Source organism: Girardinichthys multiradiatus, chromosome X (assembly GCF_021462225.1).
Source record: "Girardinichthys multiradiatus isolate DD_20200921_A chromosome X, DD_fGirMul_XY1, whole genome shotgun sequence".
Classification (NCBI taxonomy): domain Eukaryota; kingdom Metazoa; phylum Chordata; class Actinopteri; order Cyprinodontiformes; family Goodeidae; genus Girardinichthys; species Girardinichthys multiradiatus.
This window is the reverse complement of record NC_061817.1, coordinates 12,785,784-12,804,867: the sequence shown is the minus strand read 5'-3', so window position 1 is coordinate 12,804,867 and position 19,084 is coordinate 12,785,784. Positions and strand designations below refer to the sequence as shown.

Genomic DNA, 19,084 nt, shown 5'->3' with positions numbered 1-19,084 from the left:
ATTATGACAATGTGCATACATGGTTTTCTGTGTCTTACAGCTCTGTAATGGACTAATAACCTCTCCAGGCTGTACCCCACATCATGCCTGTTAACTGAGATAGCCGCGACCCCTCACTTGCCCTGAACATAATAGAGGGGGTACAGAAGATGGATGGATGGAAGTCAATTTTGACTTGAAACTTCTTTTTTTAAAAGATCACTCCTTTTTGGCAAGAAATATTAAAAGGCATGAGCACTAAACAGTTATTTTTGCACGTATGTGTTAGTTCATGAGCATTAAACTAATTTGAGGCTTCCAAATTAATACATTTCAAAGTTATTTGACCTGTATCAAAAATATAAATTTAGGGGGTAACAGTCGCCTTCTTGAACTTCTGGTGACATCAGCAAATGTACTGAAAAAAATGATCAAGCCAATTTTTCCTCTTACTGTAGCTGATAGGCTACAGTAAGTGATACTGTCAGTGATACTGGTTGATTGTGCAAAGACGATGGAACAATATAAAAGGATTAATACCTCCAGATTCATCCTTCATCAACAGCTAGATAGTGGGTCAAAGACCACAAACTGAACCATTTAAAAACAGTTTGTGGTTTGTCAAAATATTAATGGGGGATTCTGTTTATATTCCAGCCGGTATAATTTCAATACTGCGTGAACTAGAGAAAACTTTACAAAAAAGCCAAACTATTAAAAAAATAAAATAAAATGTTTTAAACAATTGCTGAATTTAGGTGTAGTATAAATATTTATTCATGGAAAGAAACAGTGGAAATACATAATTAAAAATCTAAAATTTATATGGCATTAACATTAAAATGACATAAGGATATCTACTGAATTGAACACTTTATTGTCACTGTATACAAAAATATGAAATTAAATGAAATAAATTTGGCCTTTAATAGGGCCACTTGTGGAATACATAAAGTATTTAGTACCAACAGTGTTGTCTTATCACTTAGCATATCCTATCTATTCACCCTATTTATTTCCTGTTATGACAATAAGAATGTCTGCAAGATAGAAAAAAGATTGTTGTGCAAAACTAAACTGATTAGAAACAGGGCTGGATATCCATGTTGGTTAAATGTACTCTGTGTGCCTTGCGGAATACAATAAATGTTCTTATATTTATTTGACACAACTAGACGGACCTCAGTGATTTGGTGTTTTTTTAAGAAATTCAAGCCAATTCTTGAATATTTCCATTTAACTCTACACGATTCCCTAGAGTGTTATCAAAAGAGATAAGACCTAGAAATATGTCAATGAAAACATGTCTGAAATGTGATCAGATCTGACAAATCAGCACAAAAAAAGATTAATTCTCAGTGTCAGAACGTTGGCTAACGTTTGAATATCTTGAAAAGCCCAGTTTTCCCTGTCATGCTTGAAAATGATCCTTTTAGGATAGTATTTCTGAAAACACACTATGTTTAAGGCCAGACTTCACAAAAGCCCACATTAGAGAATAAAAATATGTTGAACTAATCATTAAAAGCCGGCATGGCTTAGTTATGTTTTCATTAAGTCATCAATAGAGACATGAAAATGAAGGTACAGGGCATGGTTTGAACGTTATTGGGCTCTGAATAATTGAGGCATTTGACCTCATGACAGCGGCCTTCCATATGGAAGAACACATTCCTGTGTACTGGATTCACTTACCAAAGTCTTTTTTACAGTACTTCTTCATGGTGATCTTCATTTTTCCCTTGGAGGCTTTACAGTAAGAGTCGCAATCTGGCGATAAGAAAAGGAAAGGAGTGAAGGTACAGGTTAGCAATGCTTATCCTGCAATTTATTAAGTGCTCCCTATAAGATCTAAACATGTGGTCCAGCGAGATCCAGCCGAATGGGCTTTACATTTGGTCCTGTTTAGGATTGCATTAATACACAATATTGAGTAAACAAGAGCAAGACGTTATTTAAGCAATGTTTTTGTGAAAACTGTGAAATCCAAGTAAACCAGAGTCACACTATTGCATGATTCGGATACATTCGGCTAATAATTATCTGACTAATAGTGGATTTTCATTACCAGATGGTCATTTGATTCTTCACCATGAAGAAATTTTTTTTATTGAGATAATGACCTCACGGAAAAGTAAAGAATCTGGTCATGATGCAGCAGAACACTATAAATTCCATCCTATTAATCCCAATAGGCACACACTATTCAGAATGGGAGCAGAACAAAAGCAGCATGCAAAATTAAATGACGTGGTAGGAGTTAATGTTCCAAAAAACATCTAACCCCTCTTTTTTTTGCTTTCATAAACAGAATAAAGTATTCATAAAACTCAAAGTGTGTTTTTCAAAATCTATTTTCAGTGCAGAACCATCCCCTTCCCTATTTTTGATTATGAGCAAGAGCTGATCAGATGGAGGCCATCTAACTTTAGCCACACGGTGCTTAGAAATAGTTTGCAACTTGCCTTTGTCTCTGTAATGATTTCTCTTTTTTTGCTGCGCTCTCAAAGTGCTGCCAAAATAACAATTTGTAAGGCGCTGAGGCCTCTTCGGTGCCTTAGTAAGGAAATATTGTCAGCAAGCCAAATGTCTTTTCTAGTCAAATTTTCTGGTAAGTCTAAGGTCAGAAGCTATCTTAGGGACTTTGTCTAAGAGAAACACTCGCAATAGGATTAACCATGACAGTTTACATTCACATTATTTAATAAAAATCTTGTCTAAATGCTTAACATTACCTTTGCAATAAGAATCTCAAACCTTTAGCATAGTGTGCAACAGGCTTTGGACAATTTTAGCTTCTATCTTCTAGCACCACATATGGTTGAAGCATATAGGATCAGTTTATTGTAGCAGTGTAATGATACCTCCAGATCTTAAGTTAAGAAATGTGTAATTAAAGGGTTAGTTAAATATCACAGGTACAATTTGACTAATTATAAATAATCCTTATTGGTGTTTTTTATGCTTCTCTAATTGAAAGATGGTACTATGACATAAAAAGACATTAAAAAGTGCTTTCTTATATACTTGTGTAGATTCTCATACTTTTTTCATGTTTTCAGATGATAATTTTAGCATTGTTAGTGGCTAACAGCTATTAACCAGTTGTAATCTTCCTGTGCTTACAGATCATTCACATCTTGACTGTCACACTGCTGTTGTTTCTATTTTTCACTGAGTACCCAAAATGCTGCCAGATAAACGATTTTAAAGCAATGTAGGCTTCTTAAATCTTTTTGTAACTGCATGTCAGTAGAAGACTGTCAGCACAACAAGGCAACTCAAGAAATACTCAAAAAAAAGAGTTTCATATATTGATGCAACATGGTGCCAAGATGAAAACTGTCATCTTCATATCTGGGGCTCATAATAAAAGCTCATACTGACTTGACTAGATGATGTAAAGCTGACAGTAAATGGAAATCACTTAGTGAGACAGACTTCTCTTAAGACAAGAAATCATTTAAATATAATCTGGTTCCAACCTTGTCACATTACTTTTGTTCCGAGTAACACAATATGACATCTTTGAATTTGTTGTGGTCTTGTGTTTTCAACTTTTTATTTAGTTTGGGATTTCGTAGTCATGTTTATTTATTTGACTTTGCTCCCTGATAGTTTGTTTCCCTCTACCGACCGCCTCCTAGTGTTTGTTGGTTTCCTCTCGCCCTTGTTCCCTTGGTGTTGCTTTACTTAGAATAGTTTCATTATTATTGTCATTGTGATTATTATAGTTCTGTATCTTCCTTGGATTCTCTGTGTTTATTTATGTTAGGCATTTTTGTTCCCTCTCCTAGTTCAGTCCCTTAGGTTTAGTTCTATAGTTCTAGTTCTCCCTCTTGTTAGGTCAGCTTTAGTTATTGTTTACATCTTTGTTTGTCCTCAGGTTCCCTGCTTGGTTCTAGTTAATTTAGTCATTGTGGTTTTAGGTTTTGTTTACTTTTGTAATCAGGGTTTCCTCCAGTTTCTCTGTTTCCTTTAGTTCTTGGTTATTCTAGATTTCTTATGCTTCTTTGGTTATTTTATCTTGGCCTTTAGTTTGGCTTAGGTCTGTGTCTCTTTATTGTTAATTAGTCCCTTCGCCCATGTTTAGTCTATGCATTAGTTTCACCTGTTCCTTCAACCTCCCTGCCTCCTTGTCACACCTGTTCCCTGTTCCTTCGATTACCCGCCCTTTGTATTCCCTTAGTATATTAGTTAGTCTGGTTTATGTGTTCAGTGCTGGTTCCTTCCATTCACTATGCACATCATGTGCTGTATTCACCATGTTCCTGCTAAGCCAACTTTGTGAGTTGTGGATTTTGGTCTTTGTTAATTGCCTGCAGTGTTTTGCTACGTTTTTGTAGGAAACTTTGAATAAAGTCAGAACCTTCCTTTAATCATGCTGCTATCAAGCTCTTGTCTGCACTTTGGTCCAACCCAAACCCAGAATGTGACACCCAGACACTTAAGCATGCCTTCAGAGAAGAAGTGTGAAACAGATTAAAGCTTACACACGTCCTCCTGTGTCTGTCAGCACACTCCTACTATATGCCTCCATGTTTTCCATTCCAGCCTGGTCTCTCATCAGTGTCCAGCCCGTTATTGTGTGGGTTACCCTGAGGTCACCCGCACATAAAAGAAGGTTACTGGGGGGGAAACCCATCAGAAATTAGCACCCTTTTAAACCACATGCTGCAGAAAAATAAACACTCTAACACCAGCCAAATGGCTGAATGTTCCTAGTCCTCGGAGGAGAGGCTTTTAGCAGATTCCCATCTGAATCACTGCATGTGTACATGGGTTTCTGCTCCTAAGGGCTTGATCTGTGGCTTTTATGTCATACTGTCACTGTGCCAGGTACCTTGTGTAATTAAGAGGCCGATGCCTGGACCTGAGGCCATGCTAAAATTTAAAATAATTTGTTCCATCTATAGTTTCCACTGACCGGCACAAATTGGAACCAGACCATCTTCAAGTGCACCCCCACTCTGCCTCTGTTGGAGCAATAAGCCTTGTGCATTTTTTTTGGGAGGGGGGGTGGGAAAGCTGGGCAGGGCAGTCTTAAGAGAAAAAGGAGGGGGGGCAGTATAGAGAGAGAGAGATGGGGGACCTTTCAGCTCGCCTGAATATGGACAAACTTCATTATTTCTTCCAGCCCTCTGTCGAGTCTTTCCCTTTCTTCCCCATTATACTCTGTGTGAATGAGGTTGCCTAGGTAATGATGAAGCAAGAAAAAAACGCCCTCTCCTCCCTCTCACAAAAAAAACGGGAGAGTAAAAAGTGGTTTGGGACGTGAGATGAGGATCGAATTCATGTATGAAGAGTAAGTTGGAATGTCTGGCTCCTTTCTGGGCTGGCTGGAGAAATAAGAAAAGAGGAAATCCCAAAGTAAATGAAATTGACAAGTCAATATCGAGCATTCATGATTTCCATGTAAATGAAGTGGCAAAAGCAAGGAGGGGTACTCTTTATCTGTTGCTGGCCCCTGGGGGCCTTCATCATGCTTCCCTTTGATAGCTGACGTTACCCATTAGCCCCTTGGTGCAATTGCCGCAGTGTCCCATCACACCCGCTGCTCTTATTAAGGTCCAATCTCCTGCTGTGAGGACAAACGCCCCCTTTGTGTGACATGTTCATTCTGAGGGGTCCCCAGGGACCACGGTGCTCCTAATTTGGAGGGTGGTGTCTGTTTGGAGATTGTGACAGGAATCCAAACTCCTCACAGCCTCGGCAGTTGCTAAAGCAGGAAGTGAAATTCACAAAAAAGCTCAGGGAAGTCAGTGGCGCCACATTCGTCAGGCACTGATCGATGACCAGAGTTGACTGGAGCTATTCAAACAAACCTGAATCATACTCTCTTTTTATTAAAAAGAAAATAATGAAACCACTTTGAAGACTCTTAGTGTAAATTAAAGGTTTAGATAGAAACATTTGTCTAATCATATAATCTCAGCGGTCCGACATGGAGACTCTTGTCGAATCACATGAACAATGAGGTCCAGCAGGGCTTCTCTTCTGGCACAGCGAGCCTTGATAGAAATACAAACTGGTGCAAATGAAGCATATAATCAGATTAGGGCTGAAACTCTGGGGAGGTTGCTGGGCAGGCTGGGAATACAGGGGATGAGGCCACATAGAGCACTGGCAAAATATCTGGATTTTACATCAGCGGCAGTCTGATCTCACTGATGTGCTGAGTTCGGAAGGGCAGAAGAAAAAGTGCCTGTGCTTGAAATACTCAACGTATTTTGCACACATAGGAGAACTTTGGTTTAGTTGATGTTTAATAAGATCCTACTCCAAATGAATATACTGTATAAAAACTACCAAAATTAAAAGTCAATGTAGGATATAGTTTGGATTGTTTTAACATTATTTTAGTCAAATAATGTTGTGGTTGCTCACCTGATGGCTCCTCGTAGCTGCTATAAGTTGATGTTGGAGATGCCACAGGGATTTCTGTATGAAAGAAATGAAAGATACACATTTTTATTGTCAATAATGCATGAAAGAATTTACAATAAAGTGATGGTTTCATATTTGAAGCTTGCTGTTGAGTATAGGAGCAGAATTTCATGAGAAGCACTTTAAAAAAAATCTTTAACGGTAATTATTCTGTGACAAACCAACACAAAGCAGCTGCTAATTGTGAAGTGCATGGAAATATAAATCCAAAGTGTGATGTGCCTTCTACGAAAAGCATCCCCCCACCATAATGCTGCCACCACCATGTTCCACCATTAGGATTCAGGCCTAACGGTGAGAAAACATTAAAGTTAAATTGCACACTGGATACTCTGTTTATTAATCAGGTCACTACTGAAGGCAGTATGTCCTGGATGTTAAACAGGCGGCATCAGAATAAGGGGGGCTGAAGGCAAATGCATGTCACACTTATCAGATTTTTATATGAAAAAAAAATAAAAATGAAAAAAACCCTGTTCCTTACATTGTGTAAAAGAATGTTTTCTTTCACTGTCTGAGATCAAATCAAACTAAACATTTTCTGTTTAAGAGCAGTTAGGACTACTGAAATTAGAAATTATTTCAATTTGCTAAATGCCAGATAATTTTTCTTGGTAATTTATATATTGCTATTTTTTAAGTTTACATACATGAAAATTAGTATGTCTTTAAACAAGCTGGGACAGCCCAGATGATGATGTAATGGCTTTGTAGGCTTCTGATATGTTATTGCATGTCAGACACTAACATAGCTACAAAGTTGTAATTAACAACATTTGGGTTAAATAGAGGTACAGCTAAGGATGTGTTTCAAGGCAACATCTAAAACAACTTCCCTGAGTGACATCATAGAAAAACCTAAATAAATGAGCCAATAGTACAAATGAGTAAAATTTCCATCCAGATATCTCAAGGTGCCAGGTTCATATGTTCAAACATTTATATGCATTTATATAAACACAGAAGTAATGTCCAGCCATCATACTATTCCGGAAGGATTTTTTTAAAGGATATTTTTGAAGTAAACAGGAGCCAAACCAGCCAAATTAGTTACAGAGTGGTTTAAGGAAAACAAAGTTTGTTTTGTTTGTTTTGTTTATATTTATTTCACAGGGACAATGTGTACACACATTAATCTTAATAAAAGAAGAGATGTTTAACCCCTAATTTAGCTATAGCTAATTTCCATCTGCAGTCCCTGGCCAGGTCGCAACAATAAAATACATCTTCAGCCATTCACACAAAACGATCTATTCCATTTACCGCCATTTACATAAAACTTAAGTCTACAATTTAAAATAAGTACATACATTATATTAAACATAATCACAGTTAATCTTGACACTGCTGGTTTCCTAGTAGTTCCTCTCTAACCTTTTGTGAGAAATCATGCAGGTTAGAGCATAATTTCAGACTTTCTGGGAGTTTGTGCCAGTCTTTGATTGCTCTAGTGAATGTTTTAGAGTGGCTATCAAAATTGCCTCTCAATATCAGAAAAAATTTGTTGCCAGACCTAAAAGGCTTAGTGAGCAAGGCAGCCTAAAACCTAACCAAGTTACACCAGATCAGTCAGAAGGTATAAGCCAAAAGTCCTGAAAACTATTGAGAAAAGGTTGTGGAAGAAAACTCAAAAACAGAAAATATTTTGGTAATCCTAAACAACATAAAGCAGAAAATGTTTATTCTGATTAATTTAAAGCAGTGAGAAAAAACAAACGCCTAAGTGTCTTTTTATACAGTGTGTGTAAATATCTGGTCTTAATTGTATGTGCAACGTTCTGTTGGTCTATCACATAAAATTGCAATAAAATACTTCAAAGTTTGTAACATAACAATAAAAGAGATGTGAAAACATCTGCAAGATGCCATATGTAGTTATTGTTAATGTGCTTAAAATGTTATATCTCTTCTGTAGGTTTTCCCTGTATGTTCCTCTTCCTATACTGACTGTGGTGTCCTGGCAGTGGAGACAGCACATACTGCTGGTCTTGTTAAATTTGTAGCTGGCAGGAAGTTTAGTATCACAAAAATTTAATAACATACCATTAAAAGGAAAAGACATAATCTGTAAAAATAAAATACGAGAAACTAAATACATTCACAGTCTTTGAGAACCTTTTGCCCCCCATTTATATCTTGTTAAATCCCTGTTCTTGGTTACCACACCATGTCCAGTTCCTACAACTGGCTCCTATCAGGAATGTCAACCTTGGTGACAAGGCTGACAATAGCTAACACGTTCGAGTCCTCCCTGACATCACTGTTATCTTATCTGTTCATGCCAGGCAGCTACTTGATGCTTCCAGCTACAGCAGGTACTAGTGGCCTATCTGTGCTCCTGGGAGGCGCTGGCGTTTATTGCAGAAGGTCTGGAATCTGCAGGCTGCAGATACAGACAATAAACATACAAGTCATCATTCCCTCGGACTGGTTAGGAAGATTTATTATGAGAGGGATTGTTAACGGCACTGCAGGCAAACAAAGCTGTGCTAGTCGAGTCGTAATGATTTGTTTATCTAGACTCATTTTTAAACAGCTAAATATCTATTCAAAGTAATGGCGCTAGGATACAATAATAAGTTGTCATTGTTTTATAGATAACAGGCATGTTTAGATCATGTCTTTGAGTTACTTTGCAGATTTTCCTAATCTTTAACTCACAATATCCAAACTTTGACTTCAGAATTTATACAATCCCTTTTAAAAGTATGTATACCAACTGAATCTTTTCACATTTTGTCACATTTCACCCAAAGCCACTGTGTATTTTATTGGGATTTCTCATGATAGACCAACAAAACGTATTGCATAAAAGTGAAGCTGAAAGAAAAAGAATGTCTGTCATAATGTTTAGCAAAAAAAGAAAATTCTGAAAAGTGTGGCCTGCATTTGTATTCACCTTAAGGGAAACACTTTGTAGAACCACCTTTTGCTACAATTACAGCTGCAAGTACTTTAGGTTATGTCTCTACCAGCTTTATAGATTTAAAGACTGAACACTTTGCACATTTTTCTTTGAAAAAAAAAAAACTCAACCTCTGTCAGATTGGATGGAGAGCACCTGTGAACAGCAATTTTCAAGTCTCATCATCGATTCTCAAATGGATTTAGGTCTGGACTTTGACTAGACCATTCTAACACATGAATGTGCTTTAAAACTGTTTTGTTGTAGCTCTGGCTGTATGTTTATGGTCATTGTCCTGCTGGAAGGTCGTGGCATGGTGGTGGCAGCATAATGTCACCACCATGTTACCGTACTCTTTCCCTTTTTTGGATTAAGCAGTTCCCCTTAAGATGTTCAAAACCTGGGATGTTTAGTGGTTTAAAGATTAACTCAACTTTCTCCCTGGTCTTTCTGCTGTGTTTCTAGGTGTTCATAAAGCTGTTTGTTCTCTAATGTTCTCTAACTAACCTTCAAAACCTTCGAAGGACAGCTGGATTTATACTGAGGTTAAACCACACACAAATTTACTGAAATGTACTAGAGAACCTTCTTTGACAAATTACTTACTATTTGGGGGATTTCAGAAGGACACAGATTCCACTGCTTTAGATGTAGGTGTATCAGAGTAAAGGGGGCTGAATACAAAAGCCCACTACATGTTTCAGATTTGTACAAAACTTTGATAACGTGTATAATTTCCTTTTCACTTAACAATTATGTGTTACATTTGTGTTGGTCTATTAGATAAAATTAGATAAAATACATTAACGTTTGCGGTGGTACACTTTAGAGAAGCGCTGTGAGTGACTGTATAAAGACTTGCTTGGGTATAATCACTGTTTAAATCATTTAACTGGAATACATATAGAAAATCTCGCAGTCATGATTTTGAAGACATATATATAATTTTTTTGTATCTGCGTAAAGGTTAATTGCTTACTTATGCATGGAGCGATGGGGGAACGGCTCTGCTGGTAACCCTTGGCGCAGCGGTTGCAGGTGATCCCCGTCACTCCATCCTTGCAGGGGCACTGGCCTGTTGTCTGGTTGCACGTCTTCCCTGCTGCTCCAACAGGATGGCAGTCGCACGCTACAGCGGGAAAAGGCAAAAACAGTTACAGGAACACCACGCAAGACGGTGCACGACTAAACAACCTTTGACTTGAAAACAAAAACATGAGCAGCTTGCAAAACCAGAACAAAACAAACATTTGCATATGACTATAATGTGCCAGGGCCTTCCTCTGCAGAGTCTAAATATTCCTTATAATCTAAGGGTAATCATAGCAATAAAGGTTTGAAGGAAATCATGTACTCTAACTGTGCTTTCCTTTCAGACCATCCCAGATGGGAAAATGGGCCTTGCACCAGCATATAACCTCAATCCAATTAGGCTGCTTTCCTCCACCCATCACGACTGTAAGATTCTTCATTAGGCTCGCTCTTTAAGGCACGCAGAGGAGTAAATAACTCGATAAATTATAGGGGTTTCACTTTCACCACTAACTGCATCTGGGCGTGTGTCTGATCGTAAGTGTGTAAGCAGTTGTGTGTCCTCTGCGTCATTGTGATCAGACAGGCTGTCTGCTTTTTAGATTGAGTTTCCAGTGTGAAGCTTTTTGGCTTGGAGCTGCCTGCAAACACTGCCTGAATAATGTTTCCCATTAATGGAAGAGTGGAACGCACTTCAAAGTCTGTTTGGGCTGTTAGTTGCGAGGATCACACATTAAATGTGAGAAATATTTTGTCGAGATGTGTGTGTGTATGTGTGTGTGTGTGTGTGTGTGTGTGTGTGTGTGTGTGTGTGTGTGTGTGTGTGTGTGTGTGTGTGTGTGTGCGTGTGTGTGTGTGTGTGTGATTGCAAGATTGGTTGCTGCCAAAGTTTTACCATAAAGCCTGTGTTTGAAGTTGAAGCCCAGCCTCACTATTAGTCCCGCATGTATTATAAGTACCAGCCGAGTCATCTCAAAAAACGGGCTTCAAGTGGTCCAGTTGATGCTGGAGGTGCTTTGAGCTGGAATGTCTCCATTAATGTAATGAGATTCTGTTTAAATCTTTCTGTGGGAATGTAGGACGGCTTCACTTGTTTGTCAGGACTGGATTCCTGGAAGTTTCTGGCAAATATAATTGATAAAATCCAGTCCAGTGGTGACATGTTTTAGGTATCGAGTTTATTTTCTTTAACAGAAAACAAAATGTTCTTAATTAAATTATGGGAACAGAAATTTATATGCACAAAAGATTTGAATGAATAAAATGTGGTATTTTAACAAATGTCACTGTCCATTTTGATACTAGTATATATGCATAACTCCTATTTTAATATTATGCTGTTTTTCTTGAAAGTTTCAATTACTTTCTAGGGGTCTGTCAATGTTATTCCTTTTCCACTGATTTGAAGTTCAGTTGTTTCCAATCGTTGTAAATCAAATGTTTTAAAGCTGATTCCTAAAAAGATATTATCGCAAAACCTGGAATACAGTCGATGATCAGCTGAAGGAGATCCATTCTTATGTTCTCTGTCAGGTATTTGCTGCATTTATTTCCTAATTCTTAAAGTCGCCACTTTTAGATTGTTTAAAATCTTTGAATAAAGTGCCACTTTATCACAGAATGAATGCAACATGGGAATGTAGTCTGTTTTTCTGAATAGTTAATATGAATAGGAAATATGAACACTTTAAAATGAAAAATCTAGAAATTATTCTCTACTTCCCTCAGTTTGAAATTTTTCCTTCTATGGTACTCCAAAAAAAAACCATTAGCAGCTTTTAAATTATGCTCCTTTCTACTGGACCCCTAGAAAATACAGTGCCTTGCAAAGTATTCATACACCTTAACCTTTTTTTACATTTTTCATGTTTGCTTTGCTATAAAATGAAAGTTTTTCCCATTCTTCATAGGTCACACTCAGTCAGATTAGATGAAGAGTATCTAGGAGCATCAGTTTTCAGGTCTTGCCACAGATTGTCAGTTGGATTTCACCCTGGACTTTGACTGGGCCATTCTAACACATAAAATACATCTTGAATATACATCAAACATCCAAGTCAGTCTCAAGTCTTTTGGTTTTTTAGCTCCATCTATCTTGCCATCAACGCTGACCAGCTTTTCTTGTCTCTGCTGAAGAAAAATATCCCAACAGCCTGACGCTACCATCACCATGTTTCACTATACAGAAGTATGCCCCTTTTCCACTCGCTCATTTTACGCCACGTGGCGCGGCTCCACTCCACTCCATTCCACTCGGTTTCACTATACTTGGTAAGGTACCAGGTGTGTTTCCATTGACCCACTAATGGCTGAAGCTGTGCCTTGAAGCCCCACATTCAACTGTCAGCGTAGTGCACTGTGGGGCTATTAAAATTACTTTGGGACATTGTCACATTAAAGCAATCTGCGTAAAATGACAAAAAATAACTAAATAAATAGAAAATAAAAACATAAATAATCTAAATACCAATAATGTTTGCATTATTGTATATGCAAGAGTGTCTTCTATATGTTTTTCCATGTATGAAATGATCCACTGGGATAATTGGGATAATGTGAGGGGGGTGTGACAGGAGAAGCAGAGAGGAGAGATGCTGCTGTCTGGACAGATGAAGCTCCATAGTTTGCCTGAAGAAGTTACAATTTTGGCCTTTATAGGAAAGTTTTTGCCTCAGCCATGGCAATAATGAGGACAAGAACTTTAAAGGACAAAACCGTGGACCTCTGACCGCGGTAAAGTTAGTTTTAAGTTGGCTATTGGATATTGGTGCTCTGCGTATTGAGCGGGATCTTCCTCCCGTTTGATCCGATGCAGGTAGCCTGATTACAGGCAGCTGCTCCCTGCCTGCTCCCTCCTCCTGCAGACGCTGGTTTTCTTAATAAATTAGCTATAGCAGTCGATAAATTTCCAAACCAAACACATTGGTTCATGGTGGTATTGCTTTGTGTGTTCCGGGGCAAATGTTTGTACTTCTGATTTTATGTCATCAGCTGATATAAGTAGTTGTTAAATAACCCATCCCCCCTCCCGTTACCTGTGTGTAATTCAGAAAGCTGACATGGTGTTCTTTCTCTTTCATTCTTCAGGCATGGTTTATATTTGTAAAGAGTAAAATTAAATTTTAATTTGACCTGCTTCGGCAAATGTGGTCCTTAATATTATTGTAGTCGCTTTTGACTTTCATGAACTTTTTCCTGCACTAGCTCAGCAAAAACCTTCTCATTTCTCCTGGTCCCATGGCCAATCAGTGAACAGCAGTCTGTTCAGGTTACATTTAGTCCCTACTCAGCTCCAGGGACCAAAAAAGTTGGTACAGGTAAAAACAGTAATAGAAACGCTCACAAAGCGGACCGAGTGGAGTCGAATAGGGCTAAATGGAGCTAGTGGAAAAAGGACATTCATTTTCTGCCACATACCATGTAGGCCAAAAAGGTCAATTTTGGAATCGTCTGACTAGAGAATCTTCTTTTACAAAATTACTGTGTTGCCTCCCTGGCACGTGGCACGTGGCAAACTGCAAACGAGATATCTTGTGGATTTTTATCAAGAATGGTTTTCTTCTTGCCCTACTACTAGTTGACCTGTTGAGAGATTCTCCTTCCTGAGCTGTGGATCTTTGAAGCTTCTTTAGAGTTACTAGGGACCCTTTCTCTAATTATTCCTTTCCTTGCCAGGCCTGTCAGTTCAAGCCATGCCTTGTTGGGTTGCAGTTGTTTTATTCTCTTTCATTCTTCAAAAGATGAACTGAACATAGCTCTATGAGATGTTCAAGGTTCAGATATTGTTTTATAACCTAACCCTGCTTTAAACTTCTCCATCAGAGTAAATGGGACTGAATGCAAATGCACGCCACACTTTTCAGATTTTTTCACATTCTTCAAAATTCTGACACCCATTTACTATTTTTCTTCCTCTTCATAATTATTAAGTACATTTTGTTGGTCTAGGTTATACATTTTTTACAAAACACAGTAAAGGGGAATGAAAGGTTTTCCAAGGCATATTTATACAATGGATGTTTTTTTGGGGGTTTTTTTGCAGTGGAGCTACCTTTTGGTATCCTTCCAGTTTAAAAAAGAAAGATAAATGGCAGGTTGTATTAGTAAAATCAGAGCCCAGAAATAAAAGCGGTATAAAAAAAATCACAGAATATTTAAGGCTGTAATGTTTTGCCTGCATTGCATCACACTATTCGGTTGGTTAGATTTGGTGGGTTGCCACTGTGCTTGCAGCTGAGGTACTTCAGTAGATCTCACTTTTAGAACCAAATGTTTTGTCAGACTCCCTCACTGTAGCATGTCATGTAAACACGAGCAAAAAAAGCTCTATACCAGGCCTTTTTTACGTAAAAGAAAAGTTTTTTTGTGTGTGTAAAAAGAACCACTTTCCCAACACTATCTACTAAAGGAAGATGCACAGCTATTTCAAGATTCATAATGGAAAACTTTTATGTATTTTCGTGCAATTCTTTTCTCTTTTTGATAATTGGAACATTTTGAAAATGTCAAACTGCTTAATTTGAAGCTGCAGTGGAGGGCCCTGAAGAACTAAATGGTTGCTGAGTGCTTTGGGGACTGCAGTGCAATGAACCATGTACCACCCTCATCAGGTGGTGCAGGAATGGGGAATGAAAGCAGGTTTCCTCCTGGCTTTGTTGGCACTGTGCTGTATTTCCTGTCCAACAACAGCAGAATGAGATGGCCAGCTGATTTGAACAATAAATACGGCGATTTTTAACTGATGTCACGAAAGGCCGTTTTTGTCACCTGAGAAGAAAGGCAGCAATCAGACTGTTTGGATTTGATCCCACAGCAATGAGCTGGGTGGCTGGAGAGGTAGGGAAACATGTTCAGGTTACTGTTTCAGCTGTTTGGAAAAGCCTTCGCAGAGATGTATGGATATCACTGCATCATCAAGCAAAGTAGGAACCTTTGTTAAACTAGCCTGCTTTTAGTGCCAACTCCTACAAATGGAAATACTCCAAAATGTAACTTGGGAAAATGTTTAGGCTGGCATGGTGAACCTGCGATCCATTTGTCATGTTTTTACGCTAAGTGCAGATGATTTATCAGGCTGGTGTTCACTACAACACCACCACAACTGAACACCGCACTCTGCTTGACTAGGACCTCTAACTGATGGAAAAACATCTGAACGGTCTGCTTTGCATGCCTTTATTTCCGTTCCATGTGAGCTGAGAAAAGCAGAATTCAAAGCAAACTGTTGTGGTGTGAAGCAGGAAATATCACGTTGCTGTTTTGGCCAGCAATGTACCAAAGATAAAGGCGCCAGTGGACTGGCATCCTAAAATTCTGTCAGCAGCCAGTCGTAGCTCGGCATTTAGTTTGGCTTAACAAGGTAGTATGTGGATCTATCTAAAATGGCTCATTGCTTCATGTGGTGCAGTAAGAGATTAAAGAGAAAATTAAAATGGCAGCTAAAGGAATGTTTGTGCGCCTTGTTTTTGTTAATCTTATCATTAAATAGACTCCAGTTCGCTATTTTTAGCGAGCCTTGGAAAAGTGAAACCTTTTTACATTTTGTCACGTTGCAACCACAAACCTCAATGTATTTAATTGAGGTTTTATGTGATAGATCCACACAAAGTAATTGTGAAGTAGAAGAAAAATTACAGGATTTCAAGATGAAAAGTGTAGCATGCATTTCCCTACCAGCTTTGTGCATCTAGAGAATCAATACTTTTGCCCAGTCTATTTTGCTTGGATTGAATGGAAAGTGTCTGTGAACAAATTCTTCAAATTTTGTAAAGTTTCTGAAATCAAAAGAAGTTCAAGAGGAGTAATGCTTCTGCAAGCTATTCTACATCCATAGTATTTCATGCATGTATGTTATTGTTTTTCGGCTCATGCAGACACATGGAAAAACATTTAGCATATCACTCGGATATCTTGCTGGTGAGATTCTAACTAGAGGGTCCGAGTGGGAGCAGTTTGTTCGTACTGGGCCCGTCTTTACTCCCAGAGATCCTTCCACACAGAAGGAGCTCAGCTTTTGTCTCCCCACAGTTTAATTCCTGCCAGCTTGGTCTCAAACCTTGCGTGTGTGCTCACACCTGTGTGTGTGTTTTGTCTTTTTTTTATGCCCTGTACACGTGTGTGTGTGTACTCGCTGAGTGAACAGTAGAGAATGCCGATTAGCGAGCCGTTTCCACTGATCTGCTCAATGGATCGACACCCACCTCTGGCCTGTTTGTTATGCTTGTCTTGTACGGCATTCATGGAGGGCCTCAAATAGGAGTTGCATGGGTCATTTCGCTGACACCATAGCTGAAAAGCGTATGGTCTGCTCTTTCCTAAAGAATTTGATTATTACCTGAACCGTGTCAGCAGTTTGTTTTTCTGTTCTTTAGAAACCATGTGCTAGTCTGTCAAGCTTATATTTACCAGAAAGACTGGCCTGAAGCATATTTCTGCATAATTAACAGTCACTTCTTTTCATTTCTGCAGTTTCTTTTAGCTTTTAAACTTTTTATTGGCTAACATATGCTAATAACTGTATTAGTGAATTATCACATTTTTATGCTGAGAACAGGAATTCCCTAAACATACATTTATAATTAGCACACTTTTAAGACATTGCTGCAAAAAACTACACTGACTACTAGTAACATAGCAACACCTCCAGTTCATTAAACAATGCACGATAAAAACTATTGGGTTCACAAGACAAGACGAGGGAAGATTTTAGCTATATTTTTGGGAACAATTAAAATCCCCCTCCTCTCTTTTTTGTTTTTGCTAATATATCAAACGTTTTGCATACAGCTGCGCAATATATTGAAGCTCCATTGTCATCGCAGCATCAATGAGTGCAATATAATTACAACAGACAGCTTGGATGCCATATTTCATTGCAAATTATATTTTAGGTCTCATTCATTTTTGTGCCGCATGCTAATTACATATTTGGCCAGGTCAACGGACTCCAACTGCCCTTGAGAGTGGTGGAGACAGTGTGACGATAGAATTGAAAGAAAAAAGTAAGAAACATGTTTTTCAATTACACACTTAACTATGCACAAAAACACCCTGGATGAGCTGGTATGGATGATGGATGGATGCATTATATTCCATGCCTTATCTGTCTTGGAGATATTCTGTCAGCACTGTGTCATCTCTGTGTTACGAACAACTCTGTCTCATAGACATGAAGGTGTAGTAGGCTGAAAATTAAGATTCCCGCTGAGCAACTGAATTTTTTCTTTTATGGAGACAGACTAAACTTCATCTGAGATCAAGGTCTTGTTAACAGAGCATAGTCTGTATGGCTTGAATGTCAGATGATATTTTACATTAAAATGTGTCATTTCCATCTACCAGTAGAGACCAAATGTGTAAATATGTCATATTTAAATAAAACGAGATCTTGTTATATGATTGGTTACACTTAAATAAGAGTTGCCATAGTCATTAGTTCACATTTACCCGTTACATGCATCTTCTAGGCCATACAAGACATTTACTTCCACTGGTATGCTGATGATACCCAGTTGATCAGTATTTGCCTGATATCTGTTTTTAGTTTTTTAGCTTTTCTGTGATGCTGTTATTCTTGTGTGCACTTTGGGTTACATTCTTGTTTCAGAAGTGCTATACAAAACATCTGCTACCTTTACAAGCTCTGCGGTGAGAAATGGACTTGGTTATGTCCCTGTAGTAGCCCTCCTTGCAATAGTGACAGTGGCGCCCTGCTGTATTGTGACGACAGTTGAGACAGACCCCGCCACTCCTGCGGCCGGACAGCTTGTACAGCTCCATGTTGAAGCGGCAGCGGCGGGCGTGCAGGTTGCAGTGGCACGCTGGGCAAAGAGTAAAAAGACAGCAAAATACTCCATTAATTTGCGTTTGTGGTACAAAGATACTGATGGATATAGGTGTAAGGTAACGTCCCTGACTAAAAATTGCAACATGTCTCTTTAAAGATTTTTAATGACAAAATTTACATGCATAAGTACAAAAAACTGCAGATTTTCTGTATATAAAAAACAAATGTATAAAGGTTGTTATTATTAAGTTTCATAAGTCCCAAAAATTAAACTCTATTTGTGACAAAAAGACCTGAGTAAATAAAACATTTGGTTTTCTTAAATGCTTTAATTTATTAAGGGCAAAAAGCTTTCCAAACCAACCTGGAGCTTGTTGAAAATATAATTGTCCTTCCACTAGTTTAATTGGAGTTGGAGACATGGAGGTCCACCAAGTTAATTTGGTTTAATTTTACTAGCCACTTTCAAGCCTGATTACTCTCAGACCAGTAGAATTCAGAAACAACCTTAATAGTACCTGCCTAACAACATGAAGTACGCTACAAGATCGAAAGAAAAAGATCAAGCTCCTATGTAGAGAAATTCATCAAGATTTTGGGACTCAACTGAACCACGATAAGAGCCATTATCCATAAATCAAGAACACATGAAACAGTGGTGAACTGGAGTTGCTGGAGAACCAAAAGTATTCAAAGAGTGCATCAACAACTCATGCTGGAGGTCACAAACCCAGGACAAAAATAAAAGTAATGCAGGCCTCAGTTGTCTTAGTTAGGTTAAAAATATGCAGGAGAGTTCCAAGGTCAAAACCTCTGCAGACCAAAACAAACACAAACACCCGTTTAAATAAAAAAAATAAAAATCTTGATTACTTTTTGGAACATTTTCTGTGGCCTGACAAACAGGATTCTCTCTAAAAAATGTATGTCTTGTT

General features: G+C 38.3%; 1 protein-coding gene across 4 annotated transcripts in view; it reads right to left on the bottom strand.

Annotated features, from left to right (window-relative positions):
- Positions 1 to 19,084, bottom strand: part of LOC124862766 (netrin-1-like) — a 64,070-nt gene that overhangs the window by 8,615 nt on the left and 36,371 nt on the right. For 3 of the 4 annotated variants that reach the window (XM_047356882.1, XM_047356883.1, XM_047356881.1), the window contains 4 exons: positions 17,995 to 18,183; positions 10,311 to 10,460; positions 6,367 to 6,420; positions 1,675 to 1,749 (listed from right to left, as the gene is read on the bottom strand). In XM_047356882.1, the coding sequence (XP_047212838.1) occupies positions 1,675 to 1,749; positions 6,367 to 6,420; positions 10,311 to 10,460; positions 17,995 to 18,183 (468 nt within the window). The remainder of the gene's footprint in view (positions 1 to 1,674; positions 1,750 to 6,366; positions 6,421 to 10,310; positions 10,461 to 17,994; positions 18,184 to 19,084) is intronic. The other variant, XM_047356884.1, reaches the window with a different exon arrangement.